The sequence below is a fragment of the Sprattus sprattus genome, assembly GCF_963457725.1.
Source record: "Sprattus sprattus genome assembly, chromosome: 11".
Lineage (NCBI taxonomy): Eukaryota > Metazoa > Chordata > Actinopteri > Clupeiformes > Clupeidae > Sprattus > Sprattus sprattus.
The window spans coordinates 15,359,986-15,375,045 of NC_137909.1; the positions used below are offsets into that span (position 1 = coordinate 15,359,986).

Below are 15,060 nucleotides of genomic sequence, written 5' to 3' on the forward strand. Positions count from 1 at the left end.
TGTCTGTCTCAACAGGCGAACGTCTTTCAGCGGGAAAAAAAAATTATTTTTTTTCAAAAATTATTACTATTATTTTAACTCTCATTTGGAAAATCTCTCGCTTTGAAAAGCTCCTGCCCCCGCTCTATATACTTTACAGGGACGGAAGTGCGGTCGGCTCACAATTTATCCAAACATTTGACCCGACATCGCTTCCCCAGACATATGTGCATATGTACAGTATATATATAGAGAGAGACAGAGACAGCGAGAGAGAGAGAGCTGGGGAAAGACGGAGAGAAACAAAGAGAGCTGGAGATGGTGACAGAGAGGAAAGCAGACTGTCGAGCCAGCAGGGACACACAGACCCGTGTCAGTTTGTTATTATTGTCTGAAAAGGTCTATTTTGTTCTCTGGTCAGCGGCCTGCTCGACCGCAGGGAGAGGCCTGTCATTATCCTTGGCTTCCGCGTGCAATTTGCTTCGTATTACAGAAGCAGCGAGAAGCTAAACATGAGTCTTGGCAAAGCCAAGGATGCCCTTAGAAGAAAAGCCACGCACATGGCTCGAGAGGTTTTTCTTGGATGTGGTGTCATCCTCTCTCCCTTTCTCTCTCCCTTTCTCTATCCCTCTTCCTCTCCCTCTCTGACTCTCCATCACGCTGGGAGACAGGTTTAAGTTACTTTCCATGGCCACTTTTCTGTGAGTTTTTCGCCTTTTCCACCTCAGACATCCGAGGTCCTGTGATTGACGGCTATGGATGTGTGAGGGAGGGAGTGACCAGGACGCCTCCTGCTGTTTTTTGTGTCGCTTTTGATTAACGTCTCCTCTCTCTCCTCTCTCTCTCTCTCTCTCTCTCTCTCTACTCAGGCCTGATGGGTGCGGACATGACTGGTGGTGTGGGCGGCAATGCTGGTGAGACCCCTGTATACATGTTCTGTCCTTCTCCCTCTCTCTCTCTCTCTCTTTCCTCCCTCCTCTCTATATACATACTAACCCACTTCATTTCACTTTGAGGCTTCCGTCTGCAGTGTCGGTTGGCTCCTCCTGTGGATGTTTGCTTAGCACAGGGGAATGGAGAATGCTGTGGTACGGCTAGCGGGGTGCATATTTAAAGTAGCCTTTCAAGGAAAACATGGCATGTTTAACCTCCCACTATAATGAGGGCCCTGACATCGCTGTGAAATCCTGTGGAATAGCACACAGAACATCAAATCCATCAGTGGCACAGAAATTAAAAAATAAATACATATATTTCAGATATATAGCAAATGTATTTTAGCAAAAGAACTAGAATTTCAGTTATCCTGTGCATTCACAGAAAACCCCCACACAAGCTTAGAGCTCCATAAATTCCTTAGTTCAGTTCAATAAATACCTGCTTCTATGGTGACTTCAAAATGGACATAGTCCATGACAAGCACAGAATGCAGGCACTCTGTGGTCTAAGTTTGGTTGGACAGCAGCTGATGTAAGAGACACACGGCCTCTGCTGTTTGTCGAGGCCAGCTCTGACAGAGGCAGCTTAATCTTACAGCAGGTTGACATGGTCCTCTGACTGGGTCCCTGCAGGTGTGGACATGGCTGAAGGCACACCGGTATGGAGGTGTGTGTATTTGCAGCTTGTGTTTGGAGAGGTCTTTACACATGGGAGATGCATTAGCCTGGCGCATGCAACAAAGAAGTCACTGTCACTGTCATTTATTTATTTTTTTCCTTTTTTGGTGAGATCAAACATAGGTCCATTTTTAGGTACAGGTAGACATGAAAAGTAGCTGTTTTGAAACTCAATACTCAAAACAATCAAACCAATATAAACCCCCTTCCCTCTTTCTAAACCCCCTCAACCCAAACACCTCTACGACACACCATTGCCAGACAGCTAAAGACACCTGCCTATTCTAACTGGGTGGACGTTAGTGGCCTACTTCAGTTTTCAAAGAACAAATATGTTACAACCGTCATGAGGGATTGTAAGTGCTCTATAATTAGGTCAGACTTTATATTATGGTGCTCGCATAACAGTGTGGGTACATTATTGCACACAATAACCATGTAAAAGCACAAAAACAGACTGCAATTGTGTATACTCGGGTAGGAGTAAGGTTAGGGTTATGTAGGTAAATGATTGGTTTATAATTACTGTGTTACAGTGTGTACAGTGATACATATTGTAATAATAGCACAGTAATCACAGTTCTTATTATAAACATTACCACTACTGCTAACTGTGCTCTCCTGTCCTTTGTTGTCTAGGTAACGGATATGGGAACCACCGTAACTCCCCTGGTCTGCTGGTCTCTCCAGGAAGTATGAGCAAAGGGATGCAGGCCAAGTCCCCGCCCCCCATGTCCATGACCATGAGTAACCGCAAGCCTGACCTGCGCGTGCTCATACCTCCAGGGTCGAAAAACACCATGCCCTCTATCGTGAGTGTGACATCTGCCTTCACACACACACACACACACACACACACACACACACACACACACACACACACACACACACACACACACACACACACACACACACACACACACACACACACATTGAAATACAGACACACACAGACAGACAGACTCACACTCTCAGGCCTGTACGTGTTTATCTACATGTACCCAGGGATAAAAATACACCCCTGCTCTCCATCATGAGTGTGGCAATCACACACAAACACACAATTCAAATACTCACACACACCATCACCTACACTCTCTAGCTTTATCAATTCAGTAGCACTGCTGTGCTACAATGGACATATATGCTTTGTAACAATGTTGCTCAGGGTTTCCTCACCCCAGCCACCTTAGTGCTTGCTCTAGGCTAGGGGGTTCAGGCTCTGGGCTTTGTAAAGAGCCTAGAGACAATTTAAATTGCTATTGGGCTGTATACATTTAATTGAAATTGAAATGAAATATTCTCCCTTTATTTAGTCCCACATACCCACTGTCACTTAGTGATTGCACACAGCAGGTGTGTCGTTTGTTTATGAAGTTGAGAGTTAGACTGTTTTGCATTCAGACAGTCACTAATGCCTGCTCACTTGCTTTCAAATGCTGGCAGTCTGAGGATGCTGACTTACTGCTGGTAAGTGTGTGTGTGTTTCTCACTAGTAATAGAGAGTTTGTGGTCTGTAAACCCTTAGCTTACTTAAGTCTTCCTCATGTCTCGTGAAGCATATTTCTCACCAGATCCTTCACAAACCCAACTTACCCTACACATCAAATCAAATGTAAACACTGTCAAATTTACTTTGAAAAGTCAGGACCATTCTTTTTAGTCATTTTATACCCTAGCATTGCAGTTGGTGGTTAAGGGTATCTGTCCTTAATTTAAAAAGTATTTTTATGAAGTCCTTCCATATCATGTATTAGGCTCTTGTCTTGTCCTGTAAGCCCCAAGTGCTACAGACAAAGTAAAATCTTCGAAAACTGAACAGAAAAGTGACTCGAAGAAATAACAAAAAGCGGGTATACAGCAATGGCAGGATGTCAAATTATATTTCTTTTATTGAACACAGACAGCTGCACCCAAAACAAAAAGTCTGACATTGTGGGCTCAGAACAATTCCACACCAGAGCAGTCTAATTTTCGCTCTGCGGTTGCCACGGGAGCCGCTTTAGAGTTCCCACGGCAACAGCTCAACCTCAGAGGGCGTGTTGCAGCAAATGAGAGACGATAGATGCAGTTGGATGAGAGTTGATTGCATGTTAGGTGCATAATTGCTAGCCATTTGCATCATGTTGTCCATTAAGAAAATGCGTTTTTTTCTCTGTGCAGTTCCTATTCCTTCTGAGTTACCATTCTTATATTTGTGTTTTGTTGTTAATTGTTTCTGCTGTTTTGTGTTTTTGTCTGTAGAATCAGAGAATAAACAACTCCCAATCTGCCCAGTCATTGGCCACCCCTGTGGTTTCCGTGACAACCCCCACATTGACAGGGCAAGGGATGGGAGGGTACCCGTCAGCCATATCCACCTCATATGGTACAGGTGGGTAGTAGAGAACACACACACATACGCACACACAGATACACACGTACACACACAAACACACACACTACACACTACACAAACACACTATACTGTATCACCACACCAAACATACAGGTACAGGTGGATCAATAACTCAAATCCAAGTGAATACATTCTTTTAAAAAACATGTTGCGTATAATTCTCATTAAAAACCAACTTGTGGGCCACACACTTGAATCTGCCACAAGAGGGAGCCATTTTAAAGGCAACCACTGCACTCTAAGGCCACTCATCTGTGCTATGTGATACCCTGTGAGCCCACAGAAAAGAAACTTTAACATGTTACCAATATTTGGAGTAGGCAGGGGTTATTACTGCTGACATATTTGTCTCCATTACACTCTCTCTCTCTGTCTCCATAAAGTACGCTATGACCCCCCCCCCTCTCTCTGTCTCCATAGAGAACTCTCTGAGAAGTGCTGACCTGTCTCTAAGCAGTGCTGACCTCTCTCTCTCTCTCTCTCTCTCTCTCTCTCTCTCTCTCTCTCTCTGTCTATGTCTCTGTCTCCATAGAGTACTCTCTGAGCAGTGCTGATGTCTCTCTTTCTCGCTCTCTCTGTCTCCATAGAGTACTCTCTGAGCAGTGCTGACCTGTCTCCCTCTCTCTCTCTCTCTCTCTCTGTCTCCATAGAGTACTCTCTAAGCAGTGCTGACCTGTCTCTCTCTCTCTGTCTCCATAGAGTACTCTCTGAGCAGTGCTGACCTGTCTCTCTCTCTCTGTCTCCATAGAGTACTCTCTGAGCAGTGCTGACCTGTCTCTCTCTCTGTCTCCATAGAGTACTCTCTGAGCAGTGCTGACCTGTCTCTCTCTCTGTCTCCATAGAGTACTCTCTGAGCAGTGCTGACCTGTCTCTCTCTCTGTCTCCATAGAGTACTCTCTGAGCAGTGCTGACCTGTCCTCGTTGTCTGGCTTCAGCAGCTCAGGCTCTCTGCACCTGGGCTCCATGAGCAGCTGGCAGCAGCAGCACCTGCAGAGCATGCAGCACTCCTCCATGACGCACCTGGGGTAGGTTACCACCTCTCACCTTTCACCTTTAACCTCTTACAACTACACCCCCTCCTTCATCTTTTGGTTAAACTGTGACAAATCAAAGAGTTTACTACAAACATTAAAAGCCATAAAAGGCCTTCTATACTATAGATAGTCATGACTGCTTCCTTCTCTTTTCTTTGAAGGACTCCATTCATGCTCTGAATCTTCTGTTTGTGTGTATGTGTATGTGTATGTGTATGTGTGTGTGTGTGTACGTGTACGTGTACGTGTACGTGTACGTGTACGTGTACGTGTACGTGTACGTGTTTGTGTGTGTGTGTGTGTGTGTATGTGTGTGTGTGTGTACGTGTGTGTGTGTACGTGTACGTGTACGTGTACGTGTATGTGTGTGTGTGTGTGTGGAGTGGGGGGGACTGTGTGTGTATGTGTGTGGAGTGGGAGGGACTGTGTGTGCATGCCTACTGTAAGACCTTGCATGTGTTCACTTCCTCATCTCTTAACTAGCTCTTTTACGTTCCCTCCACAGAAACTGCACTAGCAGTCACTTATGTCAGAGTTCAAATCTGTCCCTGCCTGCTGCTCAGAGCCTGCACATCAAGTCCGAACCTGTTTCTCCTCCTAGAGATCGCATCGGGCCTCCGCAGGGGGGCTATGCTGCGCCCCCTTCCCAGCAGCATCAGCAGCAGCAGCAGCAGCAGCAGCATCAGCAGCAGGGCCAATCCCAGCAGCCCTCGCTGCGTCAGGAGGCGGGGCGTTCCCCAGGCGACAGCCTGAGCAGCTGCGGTAGCTCGTACGAGGGGAGTGACCGCGAAGAGCAGCAGCATCAGCAGCAGCGCGCCGACTTTCACTCGCCACTGGGGGCACTGCGATCCCCTCAGGAGGATCATGAGAGCCCGTCCGTCAAGCGCGTTCGTCTCTCCGAGGGCTGGGCCTCCTGATCGCCATGGCGATGAACGCCACTGCCACTTTCACACAAATCCTACCACTCCCCCCCCCAATCCTACCCCCCCAAAGGCCCCAAGTCCCTGACCCCCCCCCAACACCAATCTCCTCAGGGAGGGCTTCATATCTGAAATGTAACTTTAGTATTATTATTAATATTATTATTATTATTATTTTTCTCTGCGGAGTGAGAGTGCTATTATGTATTAAAGTGGTATATACGTTGCAGGGTGGGTGGGAAGAAAGTTTTTGAGGTAGGGGTGCCAGGGGTGAGGGGGGGTGGGGGGGTGGCATGCATTGCTTGTGCCGTGTGTGGGGAAAACAAAGTCAAAACAAAACAAAAAAAAGTACATATTGTTCACGCATATACCTATATGATGTATGTGTACTTGTGTATGCACACAAGCCATACGCTTTTTAAAGACAAAAAAGAGAGAGAGAGAAAGATAGAGAGAGAGCGAGAGATAAGATAAGAAAAGAAAAGAAGTCTGGTACTCTGTTTGGTAAAGCTACTTTTTAGTGCAGTAATATATGGCATAGTTAAAGTATTTTTTAAAAGCACGTGAAGATGAGGCAGCACCTCGGGCTGCTGGGTTGATGCCCTACAGTCAGACCCGACTAGCATGGCCCTTGTCAGAGCGAACTAACTCACACATATATTACCATAACATTGTTGTGTTGCAGGTTCAACGTATTTATGTAAATAGAGGGTGTGGGAAGGGGTCAAACCTGCCAGGATTTGCAGATTTATTTACTAAAAAAAAGAGAGAAAACAGGAGAGAGAGAAAGAGAGATGAGAGAGAGAAGGTTATGATGCAGCTTTTGGGAAATACATCTTTGCATCCCAGGGCAGCTGTCAAACTAGGGGACAGAGCTTCTACGGTTTGAGAAAGAAAGATAAATTAATTAAAAATAAATAAAATTGAACAGTTGTATATGTTTGTCCATATTTAGATTGAAGAGCCTTGTTGAGAAAAGTAGTCTACTTTTGGGCCAGGTGTCTGTAACAAAATCCCCGGTGGAAAAAAGGATCTACTATACATTGTTGCTTATATTTTCGTAAAAATGCAGAGCATTTTGTTGCTAGCTGTTGATTATGTGAGCCAGAATGTAATTAAGCTTTGCCAATGTTAAACAAGCACAGTGAGGGATAGCAATATGGGCCCCACCCCTTTGAAAGCCATACTATCAGAGCCAGAAACCAGTTTATCTATTGAGTTTTTTTTTCAATGTTGTTTAAATATGCAGTGGCATGTAAAAGTATTCAAAACCCCTGAAAGTCATCACCATTTTCTGTTTTTACAGAAGATACCTACGCATATTTTCCAAGTCAGCATTGTCTTTGTGAACACTTATGCTGTAGTACACTTGTAAAGGCTAAATAAGTTATTTGTCTACTGAAATTAAAAATAAATGAAATAAAAACTAAAATATACTGCTTGCATAAGTATTCAACCCCTATTCATTAATACTTTGTAGAGAACCCCTTTGCAGCGATAACAGCCTTAAGTCTTCTGAAGTGAGACGGTACCAGCTTTGCACATTGTTCCTGGACTGTAGTGCCACAAATTCTCAGTAGGATTTTGATCAGGGATTTGACTGAGCCATTCTAGAATGTTCACTTTACTGTTGAGCCACTCCAGGGTTGCTCTAGCCTTGTGCCTTGGGTAAATATCTGACTGGTAGGTAATCCTTCTCCCAAGCCTTAGTTTTCAACAGACTGCAACAGTTTTTCTTGTGAGATTTTATTTTCATTCACCCTCCCTTCCATTCTTAAAAGTTTCCACGTTCCTGCAGTCGAGAAATATTCCCACAGCATGAGGTTAGCAGTGCCATATGTCATGACTGGGATGGTGTTTCTTAAGGCACTGGCAGTGTATGTGGCAATTTACACCACATATAGTATTTTGAGGATTGGCCAAAAAGCTCTATTTAGGTCTCATTGGACCATAAAACTCTTTATTTCTGCTCCCCTCCAATACAGTGCAGTTGTATCAATAGCTCTTAAGATTGTGGACTCTTACACCTGAACCCCATTTCCAGTCAATGAATCTTGTAGATTGTTTGGGAGGATGACCTCTGTGACCAGTCAATATCTTCCTCAGATGCCTGGTTTGGGGACAGACTTTTTTACAAAGCATCTGGGTGGTGTAATGCAATTTCCACTTCATTCAGTTAGATTCGATGTTCAATTAGACATCAAAACACATTGATACTTTCTTGGAGTCTTTTCTTCACTCAAATATTTGAATCACCTTGTCTCTTCAGTGTATTTCAAAACCTGGCTGATTACCCTTAGACATAATAGCCTATCTGGAAGGAGATCTCTACTTTAACCACTCATAAGTAGTACCTAGATCAGCTTGTTAAAAAAAAGCAAAGGGGTTTGAATACTTATGCAAGTAGTGTATTTCAGTTTATTTATTTATTTCTTTTTAACATTAAAAGACAAATCACTTATTTTGCCTTTAGAAATACACTAAAATATAAATGACGTAATATAAAACTACTCATTGGAAAATGATTTGTAAGTATCTCGTAACTGTGAAAATGACGATGCTTTTCAAGGGGAGTTGAATACTTTTGCAAGGCACTGTATTACTTTATCATAATTTTAAAAATGTTTTTATGAAGAATTTCTAAACGTTTAAAATACAAATAGTAATTAATTATCTAGGAGTACGGGAAAATTACTTGTTATCAATAAAAGTTTTTTAAGTGAATTTGCCATTTGTTTGTGAACTTGAACAAATCCATCCCTTTGCTGTCAATCACTTTTCACGGAGTTGGGTGACTGTGAAAGGTGCGCGTGAGAAAGAATGTGTCTCCCGGTTAGATAATTAGCGCGAGACGGAGTTTATTCTGGATTACTCCCGTTTGTGCTGCGATATTGAAATGCAGTCCGCATGCGCACCCTTCTTATACAGTAGATCGACAGTGCCTTATCTTGTACTGTTACGGATTTATATCCCTTTGCAAAGCCTAAATATGCAAATTAATTTAGATTAAATGGTTGTCTAGTAATCGCACCTGTTGATTAAATGTAGCCGATTAGTAACCTAACCTATGTTTGACTTGAAGGGATAAACAATTAGTTTTAGTAGATCTGGTGGTATAATCTGAGACAAACGTATGGCATCTTTATGGTTGAATCTGGATTCCCTCGAAAGTTTTTTTTTTTTTTAAATAATCACGCAGGTCCCCATCAACACTATTTGATTCGTTATTTCAGTTACTTCGATCCCAAAGCTCCGGCTCATCTTTGGTGGTGATAAATTGATCACAGACCCCAGATGTGTTTTGAGGGGTAACAGGTGACATTGGTTAGTCCACAGCATAAGCCTATTAAGCTGGTCCATCAGCGTTACATGGGCAGCGCCGACTGAAGAGGACAGCGGCAAGACTGCTGACCCTCCTCTGCTCACGTTTCCTAGCTAGTTCAGATATCTGTAAAAAAGACTTGTAGTGTAACGGGCTCTTTAAAATAACGCGCAATCTGACTTTGAAAGTCATCGCCTATATCAGGCTGCATTTTTAAACACGATGTCCGTGTCTTGTGGCGTGAAGGGCAGGGCCCGTGTACTGTTTTATTAAAATCTCCTTTTTTTATCTCAGAACAATTAAACATGGTTTATTGGTTTAACACAGCGGGCACTGATTTTACTTAAACCAAAGTGCAGTTGGAATACGTAGGGTTATCCGTTTAGAATTTCGGGTAGCGCTTAGGTCAGATTCCTACTGTTCGTGAAATTGGCTGGCCATTGGCCACTATTGTTTTTAACATGTCAGGAGCCTAGGTAGTACTCCAGTTTAACCAAAATCCAAAAGCTGTCAGTTTATTTATCGTCTGGGGTCTTTAATAATGCTACAGGATGATTTCTCAAACGTGACATCTGAGCTAAAAATCTATCTAAAAATGAATTGTATCCCAACTGTTTTACTATATTGTGTTAATTGATTGGTGTGTAGACCTATGTGTGTGTTTAGAGCAAAAGCAAATCTCATTTGTCAGATATGGATACACACCTTTGTTCTCCTTGTGGAAAACGCACTCACTGTAAACACCACACACGCAGGTTGTATGATGATCTTGAGGGAGGAGGTTTGAATTAAATATTTTGAAATTAAGAGGCCCACAGCGGCATAAGCTGGACTTTGTCGCCCCTTGAAGACGAGATGTTTATACTCAAAACCATCACGATGTGTGTGTGCCCCCTCAGGCTGTATAGCCTACCGAGCAGTGAACGTGGAACTGGCATTTGTATTCTGCAGAAAATTCAGTAAAGTTACTGGCTCTCTTGCAAAGTCTCTGTGCGTGATTTTTTGTGTGTTTGTTTTTGTGATTTTTGAATTTCTCCTTTGTTAAATGTCAAATTAAATATTTAATTTAGCGGAGTAGCACATCTTAATAAGCATATCCTGCATAAACCTGCTCCAGCGTGAAAGTTATAGATAATTTACGTAAAGTATGGCTTATCAACAAGATTGAACAAAACAAACTCATACTCCCATCAAATATCTCTTCATCATCTTTATCAAATATTTCTTCATGTACCAAAATAGGTAAAACCAGCGTTCTTTAATGCCCCCTTCTCTCTTTTTCTGACTCTCTCTCTCTCTCTATCTAGACGGCAAACAATATTTAAGCCTAAATAATGTTGAGACATAGGCGTATAAACCTGTTGCTTTAAATCTGAAGAAAAAAAAAACCCTTGTTCACTTGTCAAACACTCAGTTGATTGGCCTGACTTGCTTTTGTATTCGCCTGACTTTTTTTTTTTTTTTTTTGTATGAGCTATAACTATTTGCATTGTATGGCTGAAATCATTTAGCCTTATGATATATTTACTTGCCTAACCACAACCCTGGTCTTTTTCCAACTGTTTTAAGGATATATTCGTAGCAACGCTATACTAGGGTCAAAAGTTATTCAAGAATTCCTCTGTAAATCTCCATCGTCGAAGGCTGGCGTATGCCTTGCATACCAGACCATGACGTTGCAGTAAAATACAAATACAAATTATTAGGATTTGTTATAAGTATGACGCTTTAAAATACCTTACAGTTAATATGACATGTTATCAAAGAATAGAAGAAAATCTTTGTCGATTCCACAAGGCGATGACTCTAACACATGTGGCCATGGGGTGTCGCCAAATATACAAGAACATTGTATTAACAAGCACAGAGACATTGGTCTAAATTGAAATTAATATCTGCGTTGCAATAGAAAAAAATAGAATAGCAACGAAAAATGACTCTAATTAATGTATTAACAATAATAAGCTTTTGGAATGTCACTGCACTAAATATCTTATTATGTACGTTCTGTGTTGGGTAGCCTCTGTACACCTAGATTTAATATGTTGCTTGCGTTTTTACTACTGTTAGCAAAAATCCTCTGTGTGCGAGCGTGTATGTGTGGGTTTGTGTTGAATGTTTGTGAAAAGTCAGGAAAGTCAGAGAAACATAAACGCTGAGGAATCAGTCTGCGCAGTTGACACCAGGGTGACCTTGCCCTTTCTCTCTGTCTCTGGGTGTTTGACTCAGAGCTTTTAGTATAGATATGTGATGTAACTTAATCTTATTTTTCAATCCACTCGTTTAAAGTTAGGGTAAAACAGAGGCTGCTATAAACCATTCGTCTCAATTCCACAATTTCAGTAGCTTATTTGTGCGCGCGCGTTAGTTCCGTGAGTATTTTTTATTTTAAAAACAATATCTCTCTTTCCACTTGATGGCCACAATGTCAGGTCATCGCTGTGACAAAACGTGGTCATTTGGATGCAGTTGTAGTGCGATTCGTTTGTCCACCAAACAACAATTTATTGTAGGTGTTTCCATTTCCAAACTGTGGCCCTTTGCCGATCTCGGAAGCCGTCACCGACAAATTCCCTTCTCTCCATCAGTAGATGAAGGTCAAATGAAACAAGCAGTCTTATGTAGCGCAAAGAACAATGTCAATGTAGCCAGGAAGCTATTACATTTTTTTTATTAGAAAAAAAGGTCGAGTATTATCTGACAACCGTTTGTGAAGGTGTGTATGTATGACTTTATTTTAACATACAATGGGCAACAGAGAAATACTTTCTACCAGAAAAGTACTCACTATTTGCATGCAGAGACGTCTGATGTGACAGACATGGGAAATGAAATAGCAGTGCAATAATTTTTTCACCTCGAACATTCCTTGTGTCGTACGGTAATGGAATGCGGTTTATGCAGAACAATAAAAAAAACTTTTCATGAACAAATAAAATAAACTTACCCCTTAAACTATATGTTAACGGTCAACGTAACTTATTTATCAAGATTATGTATGTCTGCCTAACACAATAGGCCTGGCAGTCAGGATGTGCGTAACCAAGCCGAGGCTACGGGCATCTCATTATAACACAAAATCCCAGACACAAGTCTATCGCGGACCCTCTCCTCTCGTGCGTCGCGTTGAAGAAGGCTGTCGTCCACAACGAGCAATAAAATATAAAGCAAAATGGAGTCAATTATAATTCGAAAAATGTTGATATCCAAGATACGTCCATTTAAATGTGGCAAGAAAACAATGCTATGTGTCCGCCTTAAGCTGCTGTGGTTGTTGCAAGATTAGCATGTTGTGATCCACTAATTTATTTGATGAATTTAAATATGGCCGCACGTAGCCACATTATGCTTCACTACGTCATTGAACGTGACCTCGTTAAATGCTCATGATAATCCTGAAAGCGATTAAGTCTGACGCACAAATCTACACGTTCAAAACTGAAGTGTAGCTACCATTTGGACTATTATGAAATTATTCATTTTTAATAATAAATGTCTTGTGGAAATAGTATAGTGCACGTGGTTTAATACTGATAGGCCTGCAATGCTATCATATTCATTTCAGAAGAAATTGCTTCTTTAAAAAGATTGGTTAGACTCGATTAATCATTTGTTCGTTTTTTTTCACCAGAAATAATACATCGCTTCCACCCTAGGTTAAGTAGGATAGTCTGCGTGGCCTTAATTCTCAGATTCTTCTTGATCGCTGCATTATACGTAGGGAGGATGGGAAAGTCCATGGTGACAATAACGACACAGTTTCTAGCCAACAAAAGAGGCGAGGAAATGGTTTAAATTTCACAGCACGTTCTTCATAACCAAGAGGGATGGACCCGACTCCTACCCCATCCCCCCTCCCTCCAACGCACAAAACTTGCGGCGCGAGCGCAACACTTCACTTTTTTCATTTAAGCTCTAGAAGTGCGTCCCCTCCTGTCCTCGCGCTTTCTCTTTCAGCAGTCATCTGCTCGCGGTATGGAATATGCAACTTTTTTTGGTAGGAACACATACGCCAACAAAGCCTCACGAAACATTATTTTTTTAAAAAAATATGGAGAAACACTGGATGACCTCAATTCAGCTAGATCCTACAATAATTTCACGGATGACCTGTCGACCTGTCCTCTTCAAATCTAGTGGAATGGGTTGAGCACGCAGGTAGATCAGTTACACAAGTAAGTGATGGATATATTTACTGTTGTAACGTTTTGGTGTGTTCTACCTTATGACATTTGAATGGTTTTGGCCAGGACTTGTGTTAAACAAAAATAATCTAGCCAACGATAATAGTGCTACGCAATTAATAACTAAAGACAACCGGACTATAGGTTACATAAAATGCATCACAGTAACCTTATATTAATTGCTTCACATACAGTGCTGTTTTAACGTTAAGAGCAGACTAATTGCCACAAAATGATAAAAATAAAAACATGAGTGTTGCTAAACTCAGTACAATCACCACCAGTAACTTGCTCATAATGGACGCATGTGATGATTAATATCAGAATCTGGTTCTATGTAATATGATTTAAGAACAGATCTTCGGCCCGTCCATGTCTTTAAAAGCTACCAACGCCATGGTCTATTTCTTCTTTTCATTTGGTGCGCAAAAATCATGGTATGGAGAGAACAGCTGCCATAGCCACTGTCATCGTGACGTCACATAGCCTACATGTGTTTTTTTGTTCTCTCAGGTCAGACACTGATGAGGATAAGGACTCGATTTTAGACTCTGTGTAACTAGTTGAAAACGATGACAAACTAATTGACTTTAATCATCACATATTTCACGAAACGATATAGCCAGAAAACCTGATCACATCTGGTCACGCTTAGGCGTATGTTCTATCAAATGTCAGTTACACTAAAGAGAAATAGTTATTTTGCCTATTTGTGTTGTGGTGAGGTAGGCATTTTCTTATTGCTATATCTTGCCTTTTTGTGTTGTGGTGAGGGATGCATTTTCTTATTGTTATATAAACGGTGTATGTCAACGTCTCCTGCATGGCTGACAGAGATCCATTCGTCTATCCCATCCGTAGATGTGAGCCATCAAATTAATCAATTACAGTGGCGGGATGGCTCTGAGGTTTTTTAAAGGTGGCTTGTTACAGCGTGTTTGTGAACTGATCTGCGTCTGTTATACATTTAAATATTTAATACGCGGGTATTGTCTCTGTAAAGTTCTGCAATGCTAGGTCTGTAATTCAAAATAAATAATGGAATACCATAACATGTAGCCATTAGTAGACCAGGGGCTGTTTGAAGCAACATTGGTGGAGACATTTTATTAGGACAATTTGGGCTGTCCACGTCGGATGAGGGGTGGTGTGTGGTTTCGGGATGCTCTTGGTCCACCACTGTTGCCATTCGCAACAGAAAAGTTAGACGCCCTGGGATGCGCCAGTGCATTAGCACAGGCCGAGGCGCGAGCTACCCATCTGGCCTCGTGAAGGAGGAAAAAACATACCCCCGACAAGACTCACCAAATACTTCATGCCAAGAGAACAGTATTTCTGGATTACAGAGGGGATTTAGTGCCTTGAGCTTAAAATAGCATGAAGGGAGAAAAAAAAAAACAAGGATGCCTGTACCAGCGGAATACGGTTGGAGCTTTAGCTGGTGCGCATGGCTATTACACAACACGCATGTGTGATCTTTGTGTATTCTCTCGTCGTGATTGTTGAAATAGCGAGACCTTTGACCTTAGTGACTCTGTGGTGAATCTGGCCGTGGAGGAAAGGACAAGCCTGTATAAAACCATTTTTTTTCTCCTGAGGCGGTATGG

At 41.9% G+C, this 15,060-nt stretch overlaps 1 protein-coding gene across 2 annotated transcripts in view; it reads left to right on the forward strand.

The window, feature by feature from the left end:
- mef2ca (myocyte enhancer factor 2ca) overlaps positions 1-10,253 on the forward strand; it is a 48,384-nt gene extending 38,131 nt beyond the window's left edge. For both annotated transcript variants that reach the window (XM_080848027.1, XM_080848026.1), the window contains 5 exons: positions 849-893; positions 2,235-2,407; positions 3,840-3,969; positions 4,883-5,018; positions 5,533-10,253. In XM_080848027.1, coding sequence (XP_080704153.1) covers positions 849-893; positions 2,235-2,407; positions 3,840-3,969; positions 4,883-5,018; positions 5,533-5,944 — 896 coding nt within the window. In that variant the 3' untranslated portion in view covers positions 5,945-10,253. The remainder of the gene's footprint in view (positions 1-848; positions 894-2,234; positions 2,408-3,839; positions 3,970-4,882; positions 5,019-5,532) is intronic.
- The last annotated feature ends 4,807 nt before the right edge of the window (positions 10,254-15,060 follow it).